The 25,754-nt window shown below is 41.9% G+C and overlaps 1 protein-coding gene across 1 annotated transcript in view; it reads right to left on the reverse strand.

Annotated features, from left to right (window-relative positions):
• Positions 1 to 25,754, reverse strand: part of astn2 (astrotactin 2) — a 294,590-nt gene that overhangs the window by 103,954 nt on the left and 164,882 nt on the right. Inside the window, exons 8-9 of the mRNA XM_079580868.1 lie at positions 3,133 to 3,217; positions 819 to 893 (exon numbers count right to left, since the gene is read on the reverse strand). Coding sequence (XP_079436994.1) covers positions 819 to 893; positions 3,133 to 3,217 — 160 coding nt within the window. The remainder of the gene's footprint in view (positions 1 to 818; positions 894 to 3,132; positions 3,218 to 25,754) is intronic.

Here is a 25,754-nt window from a genome sequence, read left to right on the forward strand (position 1 = left end):
TCACTCATAGTAAAATACTGTACAGCTGGAAATTCCTATCTATGTTTTTAGTGTGTATGTAGATGCTCTTTGATGTTCCCAACGCACACAGCGTGAAGCATAGGTGGATGGCCTCAAGCACCAGAGTAGGCGCTGTGAATTTGGCTCCGTAAAACTCTTGACTGGAGTCACAGTGAGAGGCTCACGCAGCAAGGTCAGCGTGAAGAGAAGTTGGATAACCGTGAAAATGTAGGCAATTGTAGGTGGTAGTACTGTGAGCACCTTATTACAGATACAAGCCAGGGACACGGCAGTAAAACGACTGTACAGTGGAATCATGTCATACAAATACTACTTCCAGTGCTAAATTAGGTCAAATTTAAGGTCAATTAATTTCTTTATATTGACTGATGGGGCACCATCTTTTTCGCTTAATAATTCTGCTATTTTATTGTGGGTAAAGTAACTCTAAGAAGAACTCTCACTGACCATCAAATAAGACCACATTGATTTCAAATCCCTCTTATGAAACCTGGCAGTGAATAGGTCTTTTATGCTATGTCCCTGAAAAAGGACATTGACCCCATCAAGAACGACTCCAGAACAAAAATGGCAGTAAAAGCATTTGAAACGAGTCTGTTCTACTTTACCCCGCGGGCAATTTAGAAAACTCGGGAGTAAGACTTCACTTTAAGAACAGGCTCCTGTCTATGCCCACACTACTTCACTGCCTCCAGTACCTCCAGTCACGAAACACCAAGCCAAAACATCATTGCATTTTGTGTTAGAGGAGACAAAGATGGACAGAACATGCACTCATAGCAGCAGTAAAGACTCACCTGAAGATGCGCTCTGGGGCTTGCTGTCCGGTAACAAGGTCATAGCCTTTTTCCAGCGTAGCATAGGGCCAAGGACTGTGGAAGACAGTACAGGGGAGGAGATTACACAATATAATATGGGGAAACTTCATATAACAGGAAGAGGGAATCAGATTTGGTTTTAGGCTGGCTTGAAGTGTGTGATACTCAGATTGGCTTTTTAACACTTATAAGTCTGTACCGCAAACTCTGTGACAGATTTTTAAGGACTACAAAAAATAACTATTAATTTCTTCATTTTATTTTTCGGGATTTAAAATTAGAAATCTGATGACACAAAAGATCTTCCATAAAAGCATAGCCGGCCATCCGCTGGAGGGGGAATTAGCGGCAAATTGCACTTTAATTTTTGAACCCCAAGAAAATTTGTAAATTTACTTCAGAAGTGGAGGTCCCTGCTCCAATACAACTCGGAAAATTAAAAAAAATCGTTAAAAAGTGCATTCATATCTGTTTTTCAACTTTAACTGTGAAACTATTATATGATGGACTCATTACATGCAAAGCGAGATATGTATTAGCCTTTATTTGTTATATTTTTGATTATTATGGCTCATCTTGTAAAAAACACAAATAGGTTGCGTTCATGTGACATCACAACATTCTAATAGTTTAAAATTGAGGTGGGTGGCAACTGAAAACTCTATGGCGGTAACTATGGTAAATGGTGAACTGCAGATATTTTCTCATAATTTTTGCCGTACATCTTAGTCATTACTGGGAAAATTCACATGAAACAAAAACTGTCTCAAAGTTCATTGTCTTCTCTGTCAGTGTTTCATTATTTTCTCTGAAAGGCGTCCCAAAGTGGAGACAATATTCATGCGTGATGTTGTCCATTAGATAAGATAAGATAAGATAAGATAAGATAAACCTTTATTAATCTCACAAAGGAGAAATTCACTTGTTACAGTCGGCGTTACTTCACAGTCTTATTAGAAAGTACTTTCAGACATAAAAATAATGTGGCAGGTTTATGAATCCAATCACTGCCTGTTAGAGGACAACATTAGATCGCTATTTATCATACTGGGTCAGGCTAATACTGAGGAAAATAATTCGACAATTTTCGCTTTGAAGATTTCTTACAAAAAACTGTAATCCTCCCATAGACTTGTATTGGCCCCTGCCCTCCACCTGCCATTATGACATCATCACATGACCTATTAAAAATCTCACAAAATTGGAATATTTTGCAAATTGACTGTAAGCCATAATCATCAAAATTATAACAAAGATACATTATGTCACTTTGCATGTAATGAGTCTATATCATAGCTTCACATTTTAAGTTGAATTATTACAGAAATAAATAAAATGTATAAAAAATATTATAAAAATCCCAGTTTCACCTGTATACCTGTTGTGCGCATATTTCAAGATTGCACAAAAGCAAAAGCTCAACCCCGCCTGATCTCCAGACAGACATTGAGCTTTGTTTGGTCATTGATTGCTGAAGGAGCCCAAGCACCCTATGGAAACCAACCCAGACAGAGAAAGTACAAACAAACTCCACAGAGAAAGGCCCAACACGGTCTGAGACTCAACAAAGGGCCTCTTTTGCCATTAGCCCAAAGTGCTACTACCCACTCAGCTACTATGCCACTGTCAATTACCTGGGCTAAAGAAACATGTTAGAAGCTCATATTTTGACACATTGCATCACCATCTCTCACAACAGTGCAGTGAATGGACATTTGATCTGACGCTGGCCCGGTTCCATTGGGTCAGGTGTGAGACCTCCTAATGAACTGACCGCGTCCAGACTCAAACGAGGCCAGAGTGAGCGAGTGGACTCATCAGAGTGGTGCTGCTTGTTTTCAGAAGCACATTCCAGTCCAGCACTTTTCATTTACTGCGGCTACATTTTATGTCTCACTCCATCACTGGTCCCCTTCTGTTTTGATTCATTACACACTATTACGCCTTCCTGCTCCTCTTTTCATCTGTGCACTGCTTGCCCCTCTTTTCAAGTCACTTCCATTTAAGGAACTGCACAGGTACATTTGCATGTCTTAGACCATTAAGTGCAAATTGCATAAATTTTAAGTGCGGCAGCCAATATCAAAGCCACGTGAAAGATAATCTTAGGCTTTTGCACGATGGTTTTGGCTTTTGTCACGAACTGAATTAAAGTCAAATTGAACAGTTTCTGGTTCTAGCAAAAACACAATATTTAGTTTACAGTTATGACATGTATGATATGTAGGCTGTTACGCCAGGTGACTCCATATTCTATGTGACAGTGCTGGACAATAGAGCAGACAGAGGTTACCCTTCGTTGCGGGCCCAGTCACTGCGGACACAGAGGTGTGCGTGGTCAGGGTCAGGAGCATAACCATCATGACAGCTGCATTCTCCTGTAAGACACACAAGAGGACACATAAACACTCACTCAACACAGCCTTTTCCATCATGCTTCGGCTGAGTTTAACGCAGGGGTATCCAAACTACGGCTCATGGGCCAACTGCGGCCAATCAATGAAAAAGCATAGCATTTTATTGAACTAACTATAATACAATAGAGGTGAAGTCATATATCTGACCTCTTCTGAATGCGGCCCAGTTGTTTGTATATTTTTCTGTATGTGGCCCTCAGTGAAAAAAAGTTTGGACACCTCTGGTTTAATGTGTAAAGAACAATTTCTATTCCAGAGGCTTCTTGTGACGCAGCAGCTTGATAAAGTTTATAAAACAGGAAAAAAAGGTGGTAGCAGATCTTTAAATGTAATTTACACAGCAACTTAAATGATTAGGAAGTTTCACCATGGTAGTATAGAGAGGCCCTATACTTTCTGTTTGTGGAATAGGATATTATGTAAGTGTATTGTAAAAGCAGACATCTGGGATTGGGAACAGTATTTCTCCCTTAAAGTTGAGAAATATGCTATGCCCATGTGAAGAATTGGGATGTAAAACATGACTTAGAAGCTTTGGACTAACTAACAATTACAAATGTACACCTCCCTCCGTCATAGTTCGTAAACAAACAAGAATGGTATAATATTGTAACCTCGGGTTGATATAAGTAAACACCACCGATGTAATATCTCCAAACCAATCTGTTAACAGTGGTAAGCTTCAGTTTATGTGTAAAGCCAACAAACCATGTGTGAAATTGGCAGAGTACACCTTAAGAAAAGCAAACAGACTTTGTCACTGCATGATACATTTCAAAAACACGGTGGTGCCATATTACTTCACTTGAGCTGGTTGCTGTAATTGCCAAAATTCTCCAACTGTGACCATATTTTGCTGTAGTGCCATAGTTTTTGTTTACTCCAAACTTTTCCTTTGAGGTGTTTGTTGGTCCTGGAAATGTTGTGGTGTTAAAACTTGCCTTGGCTGGACAGGGGCTAGAACAGAGTGAGCAGACAGAGTGGTCCAGCAGTGTAAGGTCTTTGTTTGGGTACAAGGAGCTGCCAGTCGCTCAGCTGTGGGTCACTGTTTGTTTTCCACACTGACCACACTGACCACTGAGCCATTATTACACTCACTGCAAACACAAGGACAGTTTTCTGGCAGCGCTGATTTCCTGGCATAGATGTGAGTACACAGGGAACTAAGTCACAAAACATACTTACAATACAGGGATTAAGTGTCAAGAAAAGCACTGTTGCCTCGAAAAATATGATAAAGAAGTAAAATGACACAATAACACATACTCCTGCAATTACCAGTGTGACAAAATCATGACTTCAATCACAATCTCAAGACCCTCCTAAAATTGTCTTAAACCCCCATATTAAGGTTAAGGTGCTTTATTTTGTCATTATACAACAACTGCACAACTAACTTTGTCCTTTGAGCCATCTTTCAACGCCGCTGGGAGCAGTGGGCGGCGGCAGTACCGCCCGGGGGGACCCATCTCCAGATGTGGAGCCAGGCTGATGGTCAGAAACACCTGGTTGGAGGATTAACCTATTGCACATGTTTTACCTGGAGGAAACCTACGACTCTCCATCCATGACTCTCCATCTCTTCCTAGGCCGTGGTATAAAGAGTGAGAGGGCGGAGAGGAGGAGGACAGAGTGGCTGTTCCTGCGCTCCCAAGTCCCTCATACAGCAGGAGCATGCACAGCCCTCTTGTTCTCTCTCCTCCTCGTCAGGATTCTTTACAAAGACTTAGATAAGTCCTTCCAGAAGTCCAATTCTGGCAAAATAAATAAATAAATAAATAAATTCCCTCTACTGTGCAGCATTTCCTCCCTATCAGACCTTGAGTCCTGACAAACGTTTTAGCTTTAGTGGCTAATATCACCTTTGCTCTGCCTGATCCCGTCAGATCTCGGAAGCTAAGCAGGAAGGGTCTGTACTTGGATGGGAGACCGTTTAGGAAACACCAGGAAGCCTGAGTGAATGTAGTGAGTGAGTGGTTGTGATCAGAGAGGCCGATGGTGCAGATTGACAGCCTCGCTTCCGTGAGTCTGCCCCAGGGAAGCTTCTTTTTTCTTTTTTTTTGAACCACAGTGCATCCACATGCACTGTGGTTCAAACAAGAAAAAACGAAATGATCTCAAGAAGGCAATGCCGAAACGTTATCTTGAATAAATTAACTTTTGAACATCAGCTACTTGAGTGTACAGTAGTAGCTTACCACCACCGAGTATGGTGTGAATGAATAATGCAATGTACAGTTCGCAGATGGTACAGGAGCAGGGCCGGAGCTGACACGGGCAGCAGAAGGACTGAGGGGGCCCCACTGGGAAACAAAATCACAGGGTTTTTACATAAATACCTTTAATAGAATTATAAAAGTAGTACCAGATTAAAACATTGCAAAAAAATAATCTATTAAGTAAAATGTTGCTATTTTTGCACTTGAATTAGACAATAAAGTAGATAACAAGTACCAATTTACTTGAAATTTGTTGCTTTTTATAATTAATTTTAGTCCTTTGGCAGATTATCATAATGTAGCATGAGTTTTTCTCATTAAACTAAAATACAGCCATCTAAAATGCATCAGATTGCACAAAATTACATCTGTTCGATTAAAAATCTCTAAGTACCAACTTTATTATCTGAAATTATTTAGAAATGTAAATTACAGATAAGTACTTCTCAAGTACTCTTTTCTACTAAGTACTCTTTTCAAATTTAAGATGAAAATAAGCTGCATAGAATATAGTAATATACAAACAAACCATGGTGAACACTGCTTTGCGAAGTTTAATCATTATCATAAAACTGTAAACAAACAAAGAGAGATTTTTTATTTTTATTCTGCAATAAAACAAGAGTGAGGCCTGCCCTGTTTTATTGTTCGTACATTATTTAGCACACACTTCGAAAGTAAAGACATGTTTGGACAAAAGCTGCTCCAGGAATATTTGTATTGGCAGAGTAACAGAAATGAAATGCAACTTCTTTTTGACCTATGCGGATGCAAAACACTGGAAAAATGTGCCATGGTCACCCCGGCAACATCATTCACTTTTTATCACTATATGTTTAATAATTTAGCTCTCGAGTTTATAAGACTCCTGGCTCAAGCAAGGGGGTGACCGAAGGCATGCAGCCAAAGAGAGGGAATGAACCCAAGTGCTTTTACAGTATTTGCACCCGACCTTGTTAAGCAGGCCTTTCTGTCGTAAGTGAACGACAGAAAGATATACAATATAAAATACAGTAAATTTACAATGAAGCATCATATAGGGCTGGGACATATTAAAGCGTCCATGAAAATACCACTGATGTTTTTGGAGGCAATATGACTTTTTAATACGGTATCTCAGGCACCTGGCAGATTAGGAGAGCAGCTGTATTGATCAGAAGGCAAGGCAAGGCATGTTTATTTATACTGCACATTCCGTACAGAAGGCAAGTCAATGCGCTTACACACACACACATTGAGGCTCTTTAGACGCTAAAAACTGTAATGATTGCATAGACGTTACCCATATGCTGTTTATATTTAGTCTTTAGTGGAATCAAACACAGAAACCGAGCTGTGTGGTTGGCCTGCACAGGGTCAATGTAGACAAGGTCAAACTGACTTTGTTTACATTATGGTAAGTAACAATGTGGTGCGTGGCAAAGCTTCTTTTCAAGCCAAGCCAAATTATTTACATTATTACAAGGAATAAGATTGCCTTCAATGAGTTATAGGCTGAAGGTCGTGGTTGTGAAATATTTAGTTTGGTGTCTTGTACTGAATATCACGAGTTATATCATGAGATCAATATTTATCTTTTTTACAGTGATATTAAAGCAGAACTAAGTAACTTTACCTTAATAAATCATTTTCCTCTGGGGGTAACACACTGATAGAATCACAAAGAAGAAGCTAACAGGCTAATGGGCAAAGCTAACTACGGGCTAGCGCCACTCAAACAGTATTTACAGCCAAGTTTGAGTGAAAAAATAAATCTCCATTGTGTAGTTGGATGTACAATATCCCTCTCTCTCTTTGTCTTTTCTGTCAGTGTAGTATTTACTCTCACGGACAATTAATGAGTAAAAAAACGCAACATGCTACACCGTAGCAGTGGCGCTTATGGCCTCTAGGGGTATGAGTTACATAGTACTGCCTTAATTTTAAGTCATATTGGTCTGCTCTATACTATGAGCCCTTACGGGTGAAGTGGATAAGACAAAATATTTCCTCAGACTGCTGTTATGAGGGGGTGTCATGATGGGCATTTTGTCTTCCTCCTGAGATAGTACAGAAAGGTCTGAGTTATTAAGGAAAAACAAGCGGGTCAGAGCATCTCCCAAACTCCTACTGGTGTGGTTTGCTGTCTCTGCAGTGGTCAGTATGTGTTTCAAGTGTCTCAGTCAAAGAACAGCAATAGTGATCAAATGACAAGCAATGAATGGAAGCAAAGACCAGTTCCCGTGACTTCATCCGACAGTTATTTTCTCTGCTAGTGACATTGCTTTGTTTTTTTTAAACTGACTGTCCAAAATGTAAAGATTGTGCATTTCTTTTAACTCTGAGCAACATCCCCTTTTAAATTATGGTGCATTTTATATGCATTCAATCCACATGTGTTTTCTTAAGTGCTGTAATGCCCTGAGGAAGTGCTTAGCAACCCCCCCCTATTTGCAGATAGCATTCAGATCACATTCACCATTTCCATATAACTCTTCTTATCCAGCCCACAGGCTTGAATAGGCATTTTATTAGCAGTCAGACTCAGCTCAGAGTATAAATAGTGTTGACATTTTGCCGTTTCCCCTTCTTCCTGACAAATACAAGGCGAGGCATTTACATTCTACGATTTGCGGATGAAAATGCCCGAGTGTGTCTTTGATTTATTGGAGATGAGAGACAGAAGCTGACTATAACCAGGAGCGCTCCTCACGACATGATGGTTTCTACAGCAACTAATATTCCACACAATATCCATACATCACCTTTTACATTTCATACTGCACCAGCCAGAACTGAGTAAATGGTCATTCCTCGATGCCAAAGATCTCAAACTTTTCACCCCGAGTACCACCTCAAAAAATTTTAGGGTCTTGAAGTACCACCAGTGAGTGTTGGTATTGTTAACCTGCCATTTATTATTGCTGCTGTGGTATTTAATGAAATTAAGATACTTTAAACAAATGTACAATCATTGTATCACCAAAAGATATGATTATAGATTATAAACTAATCAACTGAAAATGAAATACTTTATTATAACACGTTTCCATTTACTATAACTGTAGGGAATCTGCACCATATGGTGTAAATTCCGGCCTCAGAGAGACTGACAGAGGAATGTGAGGTCATCAGGGCATGATAACTTTTGTCCGCTGCTGTTAAACACTTCCCCGCAAGTGTTCGGAGCATTATTTTTTACTGAATATTCTTGGCAAAGCGAAGACACTGTGACTGCAGCAAACTTGGACCAATGAATAAACAAATTGTTATCTGTAAACATGAATAATGTGCTTGGGAAAATATAAAAAGTAATGTCATGCTAAAACTTTTGCAGTCAAGTGAGATTGTAGAGTTTTGTGGGTATGAATCCAGTTTTATTCAAGCCTTTTTCCTGTAATGATTTTTGAAGCCTTTTTAATAAATACAACTATCTGCTGCCCCACATTCGACATGTCTCTCTCTTCATTCGATGAGTTTCTGTCATACAATTAGTAGTTTCTAAAGTTTTTTAATTTCATTTTTACAAAGTTTCTACGTTTTCTCATTTTGCATGTCATACCTGTAAGGCTTTGTGGGGAAAAACACATTAAAGTAACTAAAAGCTTTTCTACAATACTGTAACTGCTGTAACAGTGCAGTCACTGTAGATGTGGAGGACATACAGCCTCCACACTCCACGGGTCTCGGATGGACGCTCACTGAGGCAGAGGATCAGTGAATGACAAATTCAATCTGTGAGCATGTAAACCAGAGACTAAAATCAGCCCAAGTAGACCGGGCTAAATAAAGGGATTCATTCAAAATCAGATTCAGACTGTTAAAGTGTGGGTTTTCATATAAAACAGGAGTTCATATTCTTTGCCTGGCCCAACGGGGTCGGCATTTATTGAACTCCTGTTTTATATGAAAACCCACACTTTAACATGGTGGCAGCGGCAACGGATTTTTGCCCAAGTTTTGTGAGTTGTTGCGGAGGCGCCGGAGTCCGAAGACGGTAAAGTGCTAAGTGTAGCGTGGATTAGCATCGAAGTGAACAAGCTAACGCTAACGGCATGGACGGACTTAGACCTCCACAGACGTTGTGTCTGGACTCCAGTAACCTGTCGAAAACGTGGAAGTCTTGGAGAGACGAGTTTGAACTGTACATTGGATTAACTGTTGCCGAGGATGACGAGAAGAAAAAGGTCAGGCTCTTCAGTTATCTGGTCGGTGAGAGCGGCAGAGAGCTACTGGATACGTTAATGGGAGACACAGCGAAATCGGACTGGAAGATAAAAGACATTTTTGAAAAGTTCGATAACTACTGCAGTCCGACTGTGAACGAGACAGTGGAGCGGTACAAATTCTTCACCAGAAATCAGGGTGCCAGTGAATCCATAGATGGCTATGCTACTGAACTGAAGTTGCTCGCAAAAACATGCAACTTTGGGACGTTGAGAGACTCGCTCATTCGTGACAGGGTCGTATGTGGGATTAACAGCAGTAACATGCGAGAGAGACTACTACGGGAGAAGGCCATGTCTTTGGACACTTGCATTCAACTTTGCAGAGCTGCTGAGTTGTCGCGGGAAAACTGCAGGGCCATAGCGGGGCACGCAGTGGAAGAAGTTCACGCAGTGCAAGGAGCTTCGCGCTTCCAGCAGAAGGAAAGCACCGTGGATTGCAAGTTTTGCGGCAAGACGCATGAGAGAAGCAAACAGAAATGTCCAGCATTTGGAAAGAAATGCAAAAAGTGTGGTAAGGAAAACCACTTTGCGGCTAAGTGTAGAGCCCGCATTGACCCAAGGAAGAAGAAATCTGTGCACAATGTTACTGAATGTGAAAGTGAATATGAGGACATACTGTGTGTTAGAGATTTAGCAGACAGTGAAAATGTAAACGCTGTTGACTCTAACAAAGGTAAAGACACCCAGTTGTTTGCAGGTATGCTCCTAGGGAAAGATATTGTAAAATTTCAGATCGATTGTGGAGCTACATGTAATGTTTTGCCTATCAACATGCTCAACATACAATATTACATATTGTTACATCCTTTCTCTTTTAGAAAGTTCCTTTTTTCTTTCTGTCTTTCAGCAACACATTTCTCTTAAACATTACCAAAATAAAACAATGGCTTCAACTTCTCAAAACACTGTCTTTTTTTTTTTTTTTTTTTTTTTTTTTTTTTTTTTAACCCAGAAACGCCCATTTAATTAGTAAAGTCCTTGTAGCGCTGCGGCTGACGAACAACTCTACCACATCTGGTTGTCTTTGGCATCTCGCTCTGAGTTTGAGGGTTCAGCTGGACTATTACAGTGTCTGTTTGGGTATCTGGGGTGTGAACAGTCTCTATGTCAACAGCCTCTGTTTGAGGAACAACATGAGCGCGTCTGAGGTGTCTACGGTTCCTCCTGAGAACTGCACCCGAATCCATTTCAATCTCATAGGATCTAGCGTCAACCGGTATTTTCACCTTGCCCAGCTTCCATTTGGTGTGAGGCTCAAAAGGCTGTACCCTTACAGTGTCACCTGGTCGTAAGGCGTCTAGATCCCTGGCTGATCGGTTGTAGTATGCACATTGACGCTGTTGGTTGTCCAATAGTGCCTGTTCAGCTTGAACCACTTTAGGCTGGAGAAGGCTGCTTCTCGCAGGTAGCAGAGTCCTTGTACGACGGCTCAGCAGTCTTTGAGCTGGGCTGCTCTCCAGTCCTTGTGACGGTGTGTTGCGATGGTCCAAGAGTGCGAGATAGGGGTCTTGTCCAGAATCTTTGGCTTTGTGCAACAGTCTCTTTACAGTTTTAACGGCAGACTCTGCCTTGCCGTTACTCTGTGGGTAACCTGGCGATGAGGTTTTGTGGTCAAACTCCCACAGTTGGCTGAATCTTTGGAACTCTTGAGATGAATATTGAGGTCCATTGTCTGAGACTACTGTGTTGGGAATGCCGTATCTAGCAAAATGTGACTTTAGCTTCTTTATCACTGTAGTAGATTTTGTGTCTGGCAAAAAGTCTATTTCCCAAAAGTTGGAATAGTAGTCAACTGTTACATGGTAGTTTTTGTTGTCGAAGTGAAATAGGTCCACGCCTACTTTGGCCCATGGCCTGCTTGGCACATTGTGTGGGTTAAGCGTTTCTCTGTGCTGTTTGTCGTCCACTGTCCTGCAGATATCACAGTGAGCTATGTGTGTCTTTATGTGGTCGTTCATGCCAATCCAGTAGACGCATTCTCTGGCTCGTCGAAGACATCCTTCTGCACCGATATGTGAGGAGTGCAGGCGACGGGTGATGTCCTTCTGCAGAGATGATGGAATAACCGCACGTTCACCTCGAAACACAATGCCATCCTGATGACTCAATTCTTCCTGGAATGAGAAGTAGGGTTTGATTTCCAGTGGTATGGCCCTTTTGTCTGATGGCCATCCCTGCTTCATCAGTCTGATTAAAGTTTGTAAAGTTTTGTCATCTTTTGTAGCTGTCCTGATTTGGCTTAGACTGTCGCCTGAAATGGGTAGGTGTTGCACCATATTAACAGTCTCTATTTCAGTTTCTACAGAGCTTAAAGATGGGCATTCTGGGAGATATGCTCTGCTTAAAGTGTCAGCTAGTAACATGTCTTTGCCAGGAACATACACTACAGTCAGGTCGTATTTCTGAATGCGTAGCATCATTCTTTGAAGTCTCTTGGGTGCACTCAAAAGAGGTTTCCTAACTATGGTCTCTAATGGCTTATGGTCAGACTGGACAGTAACTTTGCGACCATACGTGTACTGGTGAAACTTCTCAACACTGAACACCATAGCTAGAAACTCTTTCTCAATCTGGGCATAACCCCGCTCAGTTTGTGTGAGTGCTCTGCTTGCATAAGCAATGGGCTTACCCTTTTGCATGAGTGCAGCTCCCAAACCTGTGTTCGATGCATCACATTGTACTACCAGGTCCTCCTCTGGGCAGTAGTACTTCAGAACAGGAGCATCTGCAATAGTCATTTTTAGTTTCACAAAAGCATTCTCATGCTGCTCCGTCCAGTCCCAGTCTGTGTCCTTATGTGTCAACTGTCGCAAAACTTCACATTGGTCTGAAAGGTGCGGGCAAAACTTAGCCAAGTAGTTTACCATACCTAACAGTCTCTGTACCGCCTTCACATCTGTGGGTCTCGGCATGTGTTCAATAGCACGAACCTTGTCCGGATCCACTTTTAGTCCGTTTGCTGTTAGTCGGTGCTCCAGTCTCTTCGGGGGCGTGGGTTCGAATCCCACCGCTGCCACCATGTTAAAGTGTGGGTTTTCATATAAAACAGGAGTTCAATAAATGCCGACCCCGTTGGGCCAGGCAAAGAATATGAACTCCTGTTTTATATGAAAACCCACACTTTAACACAGACCATATAGTAGGTACTCTTGGCGCCAACACTGGTTTCCCTTCCCTGTGAGTAACATCTCATCACTGTGATGAGTAATAAAGGCAGCCTCGTCACTGACACACAAAGGTAAGCACATTATTTAATTTGTATGTTTTATACAGACCACAAAGAAGATGTTGGTAGTTAATGTTCTTGCAGTTTAAACAACTGTGTTTACAAGAATGGCACAATATTCTCCTGTTCTTCATGTTTACATGGCCAGCTCTTATTTTAACTATGATTGGAATATTCTTACAGCATTCTTAATGATCATTATTATATATTGTGCATTTGTAGGTGTGATGATGATGAGAACCACCAGCTGTGTTTTCCAATCCGCTTCCATCGACTTTGGCCGATATCGTGTCGGCCGTTCAGAAGTCGTATCGCAAACGATCAGATACATATCGGATTTCGAACCACATATCCAATGCCGTGTTTCCATGTAGCAGACTTTTACCCAACATTGTTTGGGAACCCAGGGTGCTGAAGGTTCTACAGCACCCCCTGGTGGATGGTTTGCACATTGCAGGCAATAGCAATAATTTACGAATTGTCACAGCAATGTTACACAGCTCGCTGGAGGCGACCAGGGCCCATCTGAAAGCTTGAAATCTCTAGTTTCCAACACAAAACAAGTGTCTATCACTCTCCGTGCAGTTGTCTACGAAAGTTGGCAAAGTCGGAGTCATGGCCCCCAAATTAGAAATAAAGCTCAATTTACCCCCTCCAGCAGATACTGCCCAAGACGGCCACCTGGGTCGCCTATGCCCAGGGCCGGCCCTGGCAAGTATCAACACAATTAGCATGTACAAACGTTTAGCCCCTAAGAGTTAATTGTAACAGCCCCCATTACAAATAGCTACAAATCATGGTCTGTGGCTAATTATATTATACGACCGAGTCAACAACATCGCTCATGTCAGTTGTCAGCTGATTACAGCTCGCATAGGCAATATTATTCCTTGTGCTCACGATGGTGTTTTCCACTCCCTCAACAACATGGCATACAGTAATGGGACATCACACGCACAGCACAATAACATTTTTGAAAATAATCAACCTCCTCAAAAGATTATAAACATCTGAAAGTGAATTCAAAGACACTTTACAGTGGACTATAGCAGCTGCACAAGAGCAGGCTGTCTCTTGAATGATTCGGTCATCAGTAATACAACAATACAAAAAACAAACACAAATACTAAAAGCCCAAATCGAGAGGAAGAAGAAGTATTTGTCCCAGCGTTGAACTCACTTTATTTCTCTGCAAGTTGCAGGCACTTTTTCAAACCAGTTCAGACGTGTGTGTTGTTTGTGACTCCTTTTGGGTGAGCCGTGGGAGCCTGAGGTCTGGGGCCAACTCTATTCATTCAGGGCAAGACCTGGCTCACAGCGCGGGACAAAAGGATATGTTCTTGTTTTTCTTCAGAGTTGGTCTTCCACTTTCTTGGGGCGGGTGTAAGTAGAAAAGGATAGTTCAGCGTAAATGGAGGCGAAGAGAGTAGAGTGTAATGTGCTACTAAATTGGGTGCTTATCCTGAGTAGTCCTGCGTTTTTATTATAGGCTGTGCTGATGCCTTGCTGTATGAAAGAGCAGCCCAAAGACACATTTCTGCTATTGTTGTAATGGGAGACAATAACGTTTTTCTATTCTATACATTCTAAAATAGTCCTATATAAAGGCATCTTGATTTAAATAAAAGTGTGTGTACTTTGCAGAACATTTCACATAAATAATAATACAATATCACGATATGGATTCTGTTCAGCACATTCAGAACAAACCTCTAACATATAGTTTTTGTCAATTCATTTATTGCTACTTTTCCATCACCAACTAACTAGACAGTAGTTGTATAGTAGTCGAGTCACACCTTGAAAGTGTCAAGTTGCAAGAATGGGAAAAGCAAACACAAACTTACAATAGGAAATAAGTTTTACCACATATTTCTCAAGGCAATGTTACGCGCTGTCAACTTATCTTAGTTCATATGACAAAGATAATACATTTCTAAAGATGTCGGGATGCACGTTCTTAAAGACACCAAGAAGACAGCACAGCCTCCACAGTTGTTAATGAGGATGTGACAAGTAACAGATGTTAAATAAGTGCCACTTTCGCATGTTAAAATTGTACTGACACCAGCATATCAGGTTGGAAATATTGAGGTGTAATAGCACTAATTAACTCGAAGGAAAATGTGCCAGAAAGTAACTACCTGGGCTGATGTGATTCGGGAATTACAGTCAAAATAGGTTGTATTTATTGATATTTCAAAGATTTAACACAGAGATGATTGATCCCAGATGAAGGCCAGCATGTTTAACGCTATACACACCATCATAAGGTGGTGTTGATGGGCCAATCTTGAATAATAATGCTACAGTCTTACAGTCTCAAACTGTTGAATTGTGAAAAATCTAAGCTTTCAAACAACATGTCCAGAGTTGATCAAGACTAAAATTGGCCTAACTTGTGTCTAAACTAAGTATAAACTATGTCTACACCAGAAACAATGCCCACCGTAAATGCATTGCTAAAGCCCAATTGAAATGAACAGTCTATTGCAACAGTTGGTACCACATGAATAGCCTGGTCAGCCACACTGCGGTGAGTAGTCTGGACAGGAAGCTGGGTGAAGCAGCTTCAAGTGGACGTATTAACTGTAGCCAATCAGAGGGTGTGACGAAGGCAGAGTGCCAGAATTAAACTTGGCGGGGGACACTAGTGGCTCGGGAGAAGGGTTTGGGATGATTTTTCACGGTACCATCTATTGTTTCTCTGAATTTCTTTAATCGCCTACCAGGACTTCAGAATGATTAGCATGAGCTTATAGCGGTAACATAGCATCAAGCAAGGAGGATGCTATCGAGAACAACTTCTTTGTTGATGCCAGGCCAAGGCAAACCATCTTTAGAGTTGTCATTTGCAGGTCGCACAATCACAACTTCACAGCTAACCCTAGCCCCATGTTAGCCCCAGCAGCATGCGGAAGTGCTAAGTCACTCTGATTGGATCGGTTGACTTTCTGCAAGAGCCGTTTTTTCCTATGCGCAGACTACGCAAGTTGCCCCCGCAGCCGCAAGGGCCTCGCATCTCAGTCAAATGACGGTGCTGTTTCGCAGATTAATGAACGCGTTGTGATGGCTACAGGCTCTGGCAGCGCTCACTCACTCTCCGCCTACTTCGCCATATACACCAACATGGAGCAGTCTGCTGAAGTGGATGAGCAGGAGAGAGCCTTCCCCCTGTGAGTGCCTCTCTGCTCGCGTCCCTAGTTGCTCGGTCTCTGCTCGCCTCGCATGTGGCTTTCTCCCGTCTCATCTTTTTTCTACTCGGACTCGGGGCTGCATTGACCACACACTCATTTAAACTATCCTCTAGTTGTCTCAGGACAAGTGTCAGGACAGTAGTATGGCGAGAAGGAGAGAGAAAAAACGTTGTACATACTGTATTTGTCTCAAATGAGAGTTGCATCCACACGGTTCTCATTGAGCACAGTTACCTTCAGTAACTCTAGTTCTCTGAATGTGCACAGTCTAAAACAAATTACTGTCAGGCTAATTCTCAGTGGCAAGGCAGAAATAACCATCAGGAGCAAGTTTCAGTTAGTTTTAAATCAGGGGTTCCCAAACTGTGGGACCAGAGGTGACAGAATGTGACCATTTACCATTTTAAAAAGTGGGGAAAATAGACTATTGTCGTCCTAAACCCCAGTCTGACAGTGGCAAATGGTTAGTGGTTCTCACGCAGAAGGGCCGGGCCCAAATTGGTCATTATGTTCCCCTTCTGCCCTGCTGCATGTAACTGATAGTAACTGTGGGTTCGCTCTTCGTCAAATAGCCTTGAGATGTGAGATTGCTGCATATGTTCTGCAATATATGTGTATGTATCTTGAAAGTGACAATTTCTCAGTACAAGTTCTGAGTACAATTTCTCAGCAAAAGTGCACTTCCTCGCACTGGCCATTCAAAGTGATTCATAATGTTATCCATACTGTAGTTATTTGTGTGTGTCTGCGTGGGTGATTTTACAATTTCAAGGTTCATGGCATGGGCGCAGAGGAGTTATTGTTGTCCTAGTGCTTGTTATACAATTTCCATAAGGAGACATTTTCAGACCTTGGGCACATTTGTCATCATTTCTTTTTTTACCAGAGGGATTTTTTTTGTGTACAAGTACATGCATGTATAGTGGATGACTACAAATAAGGTAGGAGGATCTGTTTGGATGAGCAAAGGCAGGAGGCTGTGGAAGTGGTCATAAATAAGGGGAAACAGAGGCAGTGGAGGTGGTCCGTGGGTCTTTATGGGGGTTAGTTATGATGATAGATGGAGGAGGTGCTGGTGTTTGTTTGTTGTTGTTTTTTTGCCCATATGGGAGCTGTGAAACAATGCATAATGTACAGCATAGGAATACCAATACACAGGCACGGTGACGTTGTTACGGGAACTCGTAAAAAAATGATAATGTCTTTGTCTGAATGTGAGTTTATCTGCATATGAATTATTTCATTCACAAAACACAAGGATTCATAATTACCATATAATTTACATTCATCCACAGCTTTCTTCCCGGCCTAGTTTTGTTATCCTCCTTTTTCCATGCTTTTCCTGAAAGGGTTGCTACATCAAATCCTATAATCCTATGTCTTCTAATGTGCCGTGGTTTGCATATTGATTTGACATTTGTGCAAATGATCAGTCTTCTGAATTTAGAATGAACACAAAAATGTAACATCACAGCCTATCATTCTTTATGCCTTTCCAGTGAGTTATGACCTGGTTTGAGTGTCTGTCGGCGATCTATCATCTGCACCAGTCAGCAGACACTATCTAACCTCTGGGTTGAACAAGCACCACAGAACACTGAATTTCATTTTTTGGGTCCCTTCTCTGAGAAATGTGGAAATCCCACTACGTCAACAGTTTCTGAAATAGTAAGACAAGTTTCTCGCCAATAAATATCACCTATTATGCTGTGTATCATCTGTATCCAGATAATTCCTCCCATGGGTCAGCCCAGGTTTCTTTCAGTTGCTCTGGCTTCCCCTACCAATTTCTTTTTTTTTCTTTTACAATAGGCCAGGTTGAGTGAGAGTGTGAGTGGGGGATAGGGGACGGAATCAGTGCTGATAATTCCTACACAACAGCTTGTGGTCATGTGACATCTTAGATTCAAGATTCAAAATGGTGTCTATTGATTTTAAACCCTGTGCTCAATGGCACAAAAAAAACTTCCAGGTTACTTCCGCCTTTTCGTCTATGTTTTCTTCCACCTTATGAACTGCACCATGGGCACCCCCAGACGGACGGCTTTTGTCAGTCGCTCCATTTATCTGGAGTGTGTGGGAGTCATAGCAACGGAACGGTACATGAGCTCGCCGCTGGGGACACTTCTGCACACAGCTCAACAAGAGAAGTGGCACAAACGAGTACAACATCACCACTTTACCTACTTTTCTTGACACTACTTCAGTAATTGAATTGTAGAAAACATTGTAACTGGCGACTAGGGCTGCTAACAATTATTTTGGTAGTTGATTAATCGGTTGTTTTTTTTTTCAATGACATAAAGTGGTGCCGCTTGAGGACATGTTGATGGAGTAAACTTAAAGTGAGTGTTTTTGGAGTGCCAATTCTGATTTCTAATTGGATGAGACACGGACAGATATTATGAAATTTTCAATGTACAAAACACTATATACACTAACTTTAAAAAACAAAGTAGGTTTCCATCAAAAATAAAAATTGTTCATCTCATATAATCGATTAGTTGTGGATTAATCGATTAGTTGTTTCAGCCGTACTAATGACGTGTTGTTTCGGTCCCTGCCTTACTCCCGTTTTGGTCAAATTTCTGATGCGCTTCCATCGCCTTCTGGTGATAACTTTGATAACACGGGCTGGAGATGAGAAACGTGTGGAAGCATAAATGTAGAGTGAAGATTGAAATAAGAACAGCTTTGTGTACAGCCGACACAAATGGATGTGTACCTGTGTCCCTTCTCTTTGGACAGAGAACAGTGCAAACCTTAGCCCAGCTGATGCTCCACACGTCCTCCACGGGACGGGAGGTTTAAATAGCTTCGTAGCCTCTACTGATAATATTGTGCTTTTGATTTGAATGCTGTTAATAATGCAGCACCAAATCACAATTTAATAAACAAATCATAATAAACATTTTCTGGATTTTCTGCTGGGATATTTTAAATGAGTTTCTATTTATACAGCATTTCTTGCTTAGAGTTATATTAGCCCCCTGCCCTCTATCAGAGCATGGCATCATAACCTCCTAAAATGTGAACCCAAAATATGCTCTCCTGTTTTGTGCCAACACAATCTTTTTCAGTTGGATTGCCAAGAGTACTGCACTTGCATCATCCACGTTCCCTGCCATCCCCTGCATCTGTCATTTTGCAGATAAGGCCGTGGTGAGGCAAGAGTGTGGATGTGAAGGTGGGGGATCGAATATGCACTGGTCCAATGGCTGCCATTCCACAGTCATTCAACTAGCGTAACATTGGCAGGCGATAGCAACATAGTGGAAAGATACCTTGTTTGTGATCATGCCGAGAAGCAAATCCAGACCATTAAAAGTTTATACTTCATGTTTTATGGCTCAAACTGATGGAAAAGTGAGAAGTTTACTCATGCGATGCAGTTCAGCTCACATATTTGGCAGCCTAAACCACTCAATGCCAACTGTGGCATTGAGTGGTAAAGCTAGGGGCACACTAGAGAATTTCTAGGCCGATTTTGAGTCCAATTTGACTCTTCCCAATAAGAGTTGGGCAATAAGACAATAAGAGTTCCTCCAAAGCCTCAAATCAAAACTAAGAAATGTGTTTGATTTATGTGATGCAACTGTAACTACAGCCCATCAGGAAACTCCCCTCTGGGGGGGGGGCCAGGTTACTCGGGGCTGGAATAGCCATCTGGGTTTTCCTGGTGGCTGATTTGTTTTTGGCCTTTGGTCACGATCAGACCAGATGTGAGAGAGCTGACCGTCACAACAACCATTCTTTCCTTTCAATGGTCAGAATTACTAGTATCCTTCCTGCACTTAGCAAAGTTATGGAGAAAATGATCAATTCACAAATATGTAAATATTTTCAGGAAAACAATGTTTCAGCATGCACACAGGACACTCCACACATACAAATGACTGATGGATGACTCACTGATGGATGACTTAAAGGAACAGGCCACCGATTTTTCATGCTGAGATATGTTCTTACCCGAGCTTAGACGAGTTGATGCATACCTGTCTGGTCTTTGTTCGTACGCTCAGTCACACACAATGACCAAAGATGATGTTAGCATTTGGCCTCGCCCAGCATATTCCTATAGCTCCAAACGGGGGTTGAAGTTTGAAGCTACAATGCTCTTCCATGGGCACAAAGACCAGACAGGTATGTATCAACTCATCTAAGCTCAGGTAAGAACATATCACAGTATGATAGAACTGTGTCCCTCAGTCATGCAAAAAGACCAAAGATGTTGTTGGCATTTGGCCTCTCCCAGTATATTCATATAGCTCCAAACGGGGTGAAGTGAAGGAAAAACAGTGGCCTGTTCCTTTAAAGGGGGGGTATTATGCAAAATGGACTTTTTCAAGCTTTACATCATGTTATTAAGTCATTCCCTCATTAAAAACATGCCTGAAGTGTTGCCTTAGCACATTCACGTATTTTCGAGTAATCTGTAGAAACTCCGATGGCAGCCATTTTAGGGATAAAACGCCTGATTCCTTCAGGAAACGCCCTCGACCTCCAGGATACGCCTCCGACCTTTCGTCACCAGCTGAGTAACCAACCACTGCTCCTCAGCAGAACCCCCTCCCCGCAGTGTCTAGCCCTAAGATGTAAACAGAGTCATCATGGAGGATTAGCTTCATGTGTTGTGAACCGGAGTTACAGCAGTTCTGAAACTTTTACAAAGACACACATCAGTGTTTCTGTTACCGAAACACCCAGGATTAAAACCGGTGACAAGAACACTTATTTCAGTGTCTGGTTCTGCGCTGGGCCTTGATGATGCACAGAGCCTCCGGAGAAAGCTAATGCTAAGCTAAACCTCGAGTCATCACGTGAAAACGAGAAATATGCACACATAAAGTCAATAAAACCACCACACACATAAAGAACCGTTTAATAATGATCACACACGGAGCCAGGCTTGTTGATTTGGAAGTTTATTGCTCACATTTCATCTACAATGGGTCATAGCCGAGTGGCTTTCTCCCGGAGCTAACAAGCTAGCCGCGATAAGCTAACGGGAAAATTCACTGAATACACGCAGCATATTATGCATTGAAAACGTCACTAAAACAGGCAACTGCTTGAAGCAGCCTTTAAGATGATCACACACGGAGCCTGGCTTGTTGAGTTTGTAGTTTATTGCTCACATTTCATCTACAATGGGTCATAGCCGAGTGGCTTTCTCCCGGAGCTAACAAGCTAGCCGCGATAAGCTAAAGGGAAAATTCACTGAATACAAGCAGCATATTATGCATTGAAAACGTCACTAAAACAGGCAACTGCTTGAAGCAGCCTTTATGATGATGACACACGGAGCCTGGCTTGTTGATTTCGTAGTTTATTGCTCACATTTCATCTACAGTGAGTCGTAGCCGAGTGGTGTTCTCCCGGAGCTAAGGCACTATTAGCCGCGACAAGCTAACAACCTTCACCTTCACAACATTCATTGAAAACAGGCAGCATATTATGCACAAATAACGTCAATAAAGCAGCAACTACTCGAAGCAGCCTTTACGATGATCACACAATGGGCCTGGCTTTACACATTTGTGGTTTATTGCAGACTTTTCATCAACAATGAGCTGTAGTCGATTATAACAAGCTAACGGGGTAACCTCGAAAAACCATTGTCCACCTGCACAGATAATGTCCGTCTTTGAATCGTATGGGCTCCTGCAGATCCTGGTGTCGTCCATGGGGGTATAGTTAGAGATCCATAGGGCATGGCAGATGCAAAGAGAGAGCCTCCAAACAGCAGTTATTTTTCAGGCAAGAGCCCCTTCCAAGCGTCCGGTGTGGAAGGTTCGTCTCCAAATAATATCTTGTGTGGCCATTGTTCACAAAGTGATAAACAGTAGCTCCTTTCCAACAATAAAAATTAAAATGCACCAATCGTAGTTTCAATACTGTTGAGACAAGCGGAGTGTTGTTGTGATGCCACAGACAGCGTGTGGAGGGGGCGTGTCGGAAAGGGTCAGAGGTTTTTAAAGAGACAGGGGCCTATTTCAAGTCATTTGCTACCGCCATTTTGAAAGAGCAATTTTATACAAGGCAGTTCTTCTAATTTACTGCATTGACAGACCAACAGAAGGTTTGGTCATCATTGTAGTGTGATATAGACTGGTGCTATGTGGCTGAAAAAAGCATAATATCCCCTCTTTAAAAGTATGGACATTATCATATATTAATCATATTTTAATATGGAAAGTCACAGCACCCCCGGCCCCCATCGCCCTGACAGACACTCCCACTCCCATCTCTTGAGGACCTGTTCACCTCCAGGACCGGAGGAGTGCAGGTCGATCATAGCTGACCCTTCTCACCCTGGACACGGACTATTCACCCCTCTCCCCTCAGGCAGGAGGCGACGGTCCATCTGGAGCAGACCTGGGCAAAGTACGGCTTTTGTTCATGGACCCCAGCGATACACTCCCGATATATTATACTTATATCCCGATATAAGTTTGAGTTATTGTTGGTGCGGCCCTCCGACTCAATTCAGGCTCCTCATGTGGCCCCTTATGAAAATGAATTGCCCACCCCTGATCTGGAGTGTATTTCCCCTTTGTAATCAGACTCATGAACAAAACAAAACAATAACTCTGTATCAGACTCGTGAACGGATTAACCTGTCATTTGCACTGCTCTAGTGCACTGAGATCTGCTGCTAACACCTCTGTAAATGCATTCACGCTGTTCTGTGTCAAATTGTTGTTGTGTTTTTAATCATTTTTATTTTAATCTACTTTATGCATGCCCTTATAGTTTTATAGTTTTAAAGTTTTAATATTTTATTGTTATTATTATCAATCCGTGTCTTAGGAGTAAATGTGACCTAAGTTAAATGTTCTGTGTTTCATGTTGCACGATTGAACAGAATATAAATCAGTTCGTGAACCTGTCCACTAACAATGGCAATAAAACCAATTCTGATTCCAGTTGAGAAACTGAGGAGTTCCGGTTTCACCACTTCTGCCATTTTACTCATACAAAGTTATCTCACAGAATTCAGAACGTTTTTTACAAAGCAAGGCTACGCAACTTTATTTATACCGTGCATTTCATACACAAAGCAACTCAATGCGCCTACAATGGTTTTCTGTCTGACAGAAAAGCTCTGTAATGTGGATCTCCCCAAGGTAGGGGACCACTCTTCTCTTTTTTGTATTAATGATCTACCTTTGACTATGAAAAGCGCACCCATGACATTGTATGCAGATTACTCCATGGTTTATTATGCTACTAATTCAATATGGAATAATACTAGTCAAGGCCACATGCATTCTACACAGTCATGGCTCAAGCTAAATTAAAGAATACAAGTCATTTTGAGTACCTTACTATATGCAAGGCCTGCATTTATATTTAATCAAATCGCTCATTTAAATTCTGTGCATAATCATAATACTTGAATTGCCAATTGTTATGCAAAGACAGAACGTCCCGCTGATGCTTTCAAATATTTTCCATGTTTTTGGGTCCTAATGGTGCGAGCCTCACATTCGATCAGGTGACTCTTTTGGCAGTCTCGCGCGTGACTCAATTCTTTGTAGGAAATGTGCTGCACGTGGCCTCCCATCCTGTCTTGCACTTGTCAGAATCATGCAGTATGTGTACTCATATGAGTGAGAGATTATTCATTTGGGTAAAATATCCTGTGTGTGGTCTTTGTATCACGTTTTAAAATGGCAAAATATTTTAGAATCCTAGTGTGTACCAGGCTCTACAGAGCAAATTGTGAATGTTGAATTTCAGATTAACTATTGAGGCAGACAGGGTGCAGTTTAATAATGCAGGTAGTGCCAAGGGATGACATTCTATCAACCAAGCAGTATGTTTCTGTTGATAGAGGGGGGGGAAGTCTGGCCTAAAATCTTCAGCTGACAGGTGTGAACATCATCCAACCACAGTTTGTAATAAATGAAGAACAGCAGGTTAGAGATGAAGTGGATCTGCAGTGTGACACCAAAGATTTAGAAAGCAAATGCTTCATCTGTCAGGACAGAAGTGAGCAGGATTTAGGGGAAACTAATAGATAGAAACACTGTAATGCCCAATGTGTTCTTTGTTTTTCTGTCTGAGCTCTTTACAGGTGGTGCACAGCCTCATTCTGTTAGAGGATTAAGTGTCTAAGGTGATTGGCATAGTTACATGCACAAGCAACACGATGAAATGTGCAGTTCACAACACATTTCTATTGTCCTCTATGGCTACTGCTGGCAGCAATTACTATTACAATAACACTGACTACAGCAGCGGCAAGAATGAAAAAGACATCAGCTTCTACTTTTTACTACATCTATTTGCTGGCGCTACTACTTCTGCTTCAACTACTACTTTTTTAACTTAGCCCAAGAGAATCCCAATGGGAATAGAACCTTTGCAATGCAGTTGGCTGTTGTTTACCAGAGAATTATGCCTCGCTTATCTGTGTTAGATAGCGGAGACACTGGCTTTTAGGCAGGGAGCAGAGCAACCTGTTCCAGACGGTCTACGGTACATGTCCTGAAAATCTTAAGGCTCTTAATAAGAAAACTCACAGAGTTCTAAAGAAAGGCATAGGGACATGCCCACAGAGGGCAACCAAGGTCAGTCCCAGAGTAAACCCTGCATTTTCAAGCTAGTGTAATGCACAAGCCGACAGCTCCTACACAAACAGAGCCTTGTTGATCACCATCCACACACTCACGAAAGGAGTCACAACACCCTGCATGGGTGGATTGTGCACACGCCGAAGGAGATAATAATAATAATAGTAATAATAATAAATACATTTTATTTATCGGCACCTTTCAAAGCACCCATGCAGGGTGCATCAAACACAACAATAAAGTAGGACTGTTTAAATAAGTGGGTTTTGAGCTGAGCTTTAAATTGGGGCAGTGAAGTCATTTGACAGAGTTTAGGGGGGAGGGAGTTCCAAGTGGGCAGTGGGTCCAGACAGCTGAGGGCCAGAGGAGGGCCAGAGGGTGCGGGAGGGAGTCGGCACATGAAGGAGCTCAGTGAGATATGGAGGTCGCCAGATTATAAAGAGTTTTGAAGGAGAGGAGAAGGATCTTATATTGGATGCGATGTTCGAGGGGGAGCCAGTGGAGCCGCTGGAGAACTGGAGTGATGTGATGAACAGAAGGGTTCTGGTGATGATTTGGGTGGCAGAGGTTTGGACAAGCTGAAGTCTGTCGAGTGATTATTGGGGGAGACCGAAAAAGAGTCAATTACTGTAATCTAGCCGGGATGTAACAAGACTGTGAACCAGAATGGCAGTTGTAGTGGGGTTGAGGAAAAGGCGGGGGCAGGTTATGTTCCGGACATGGAAATATACAGATCAGGTGATATTACTGACGTGGGCATGGAAAGAGAGTGAGCTGTCCAGGATGACGCCCAGACTCTTAACTTTGCCAATTCTGAAGGTGAAGCTGTTGGTTTTGGCTTGGATTGACTTTTTGCTAATGAGCAGAACCTCGGTTTTATCACTGTTGATTTTGAGGAGCTTCACTATGGATTATTATTGTTACACTGTTACTGTAATATACTGTATTAAAGGTCCTTACAAATTCAAAGTAGAAGTATCATTTTAAAGGAATAGGCCACCTTTTTTACCATGTTTAAATAGGGAAAATGTGGAAGAGCTTGGTCGATTCTAACTTCACCCCCATT

This window comes from Gobius niger (genome assembly GCF_951799975.1).
Source record: "Gobius niger genome assembly, chromosome: 2".
Taxonomy (NCBI): Eukaryota; Metazoa; Chordata; class Actinopteri; order Gobiiformes; family Gobiidae; genus Gobius; species Gobius niger.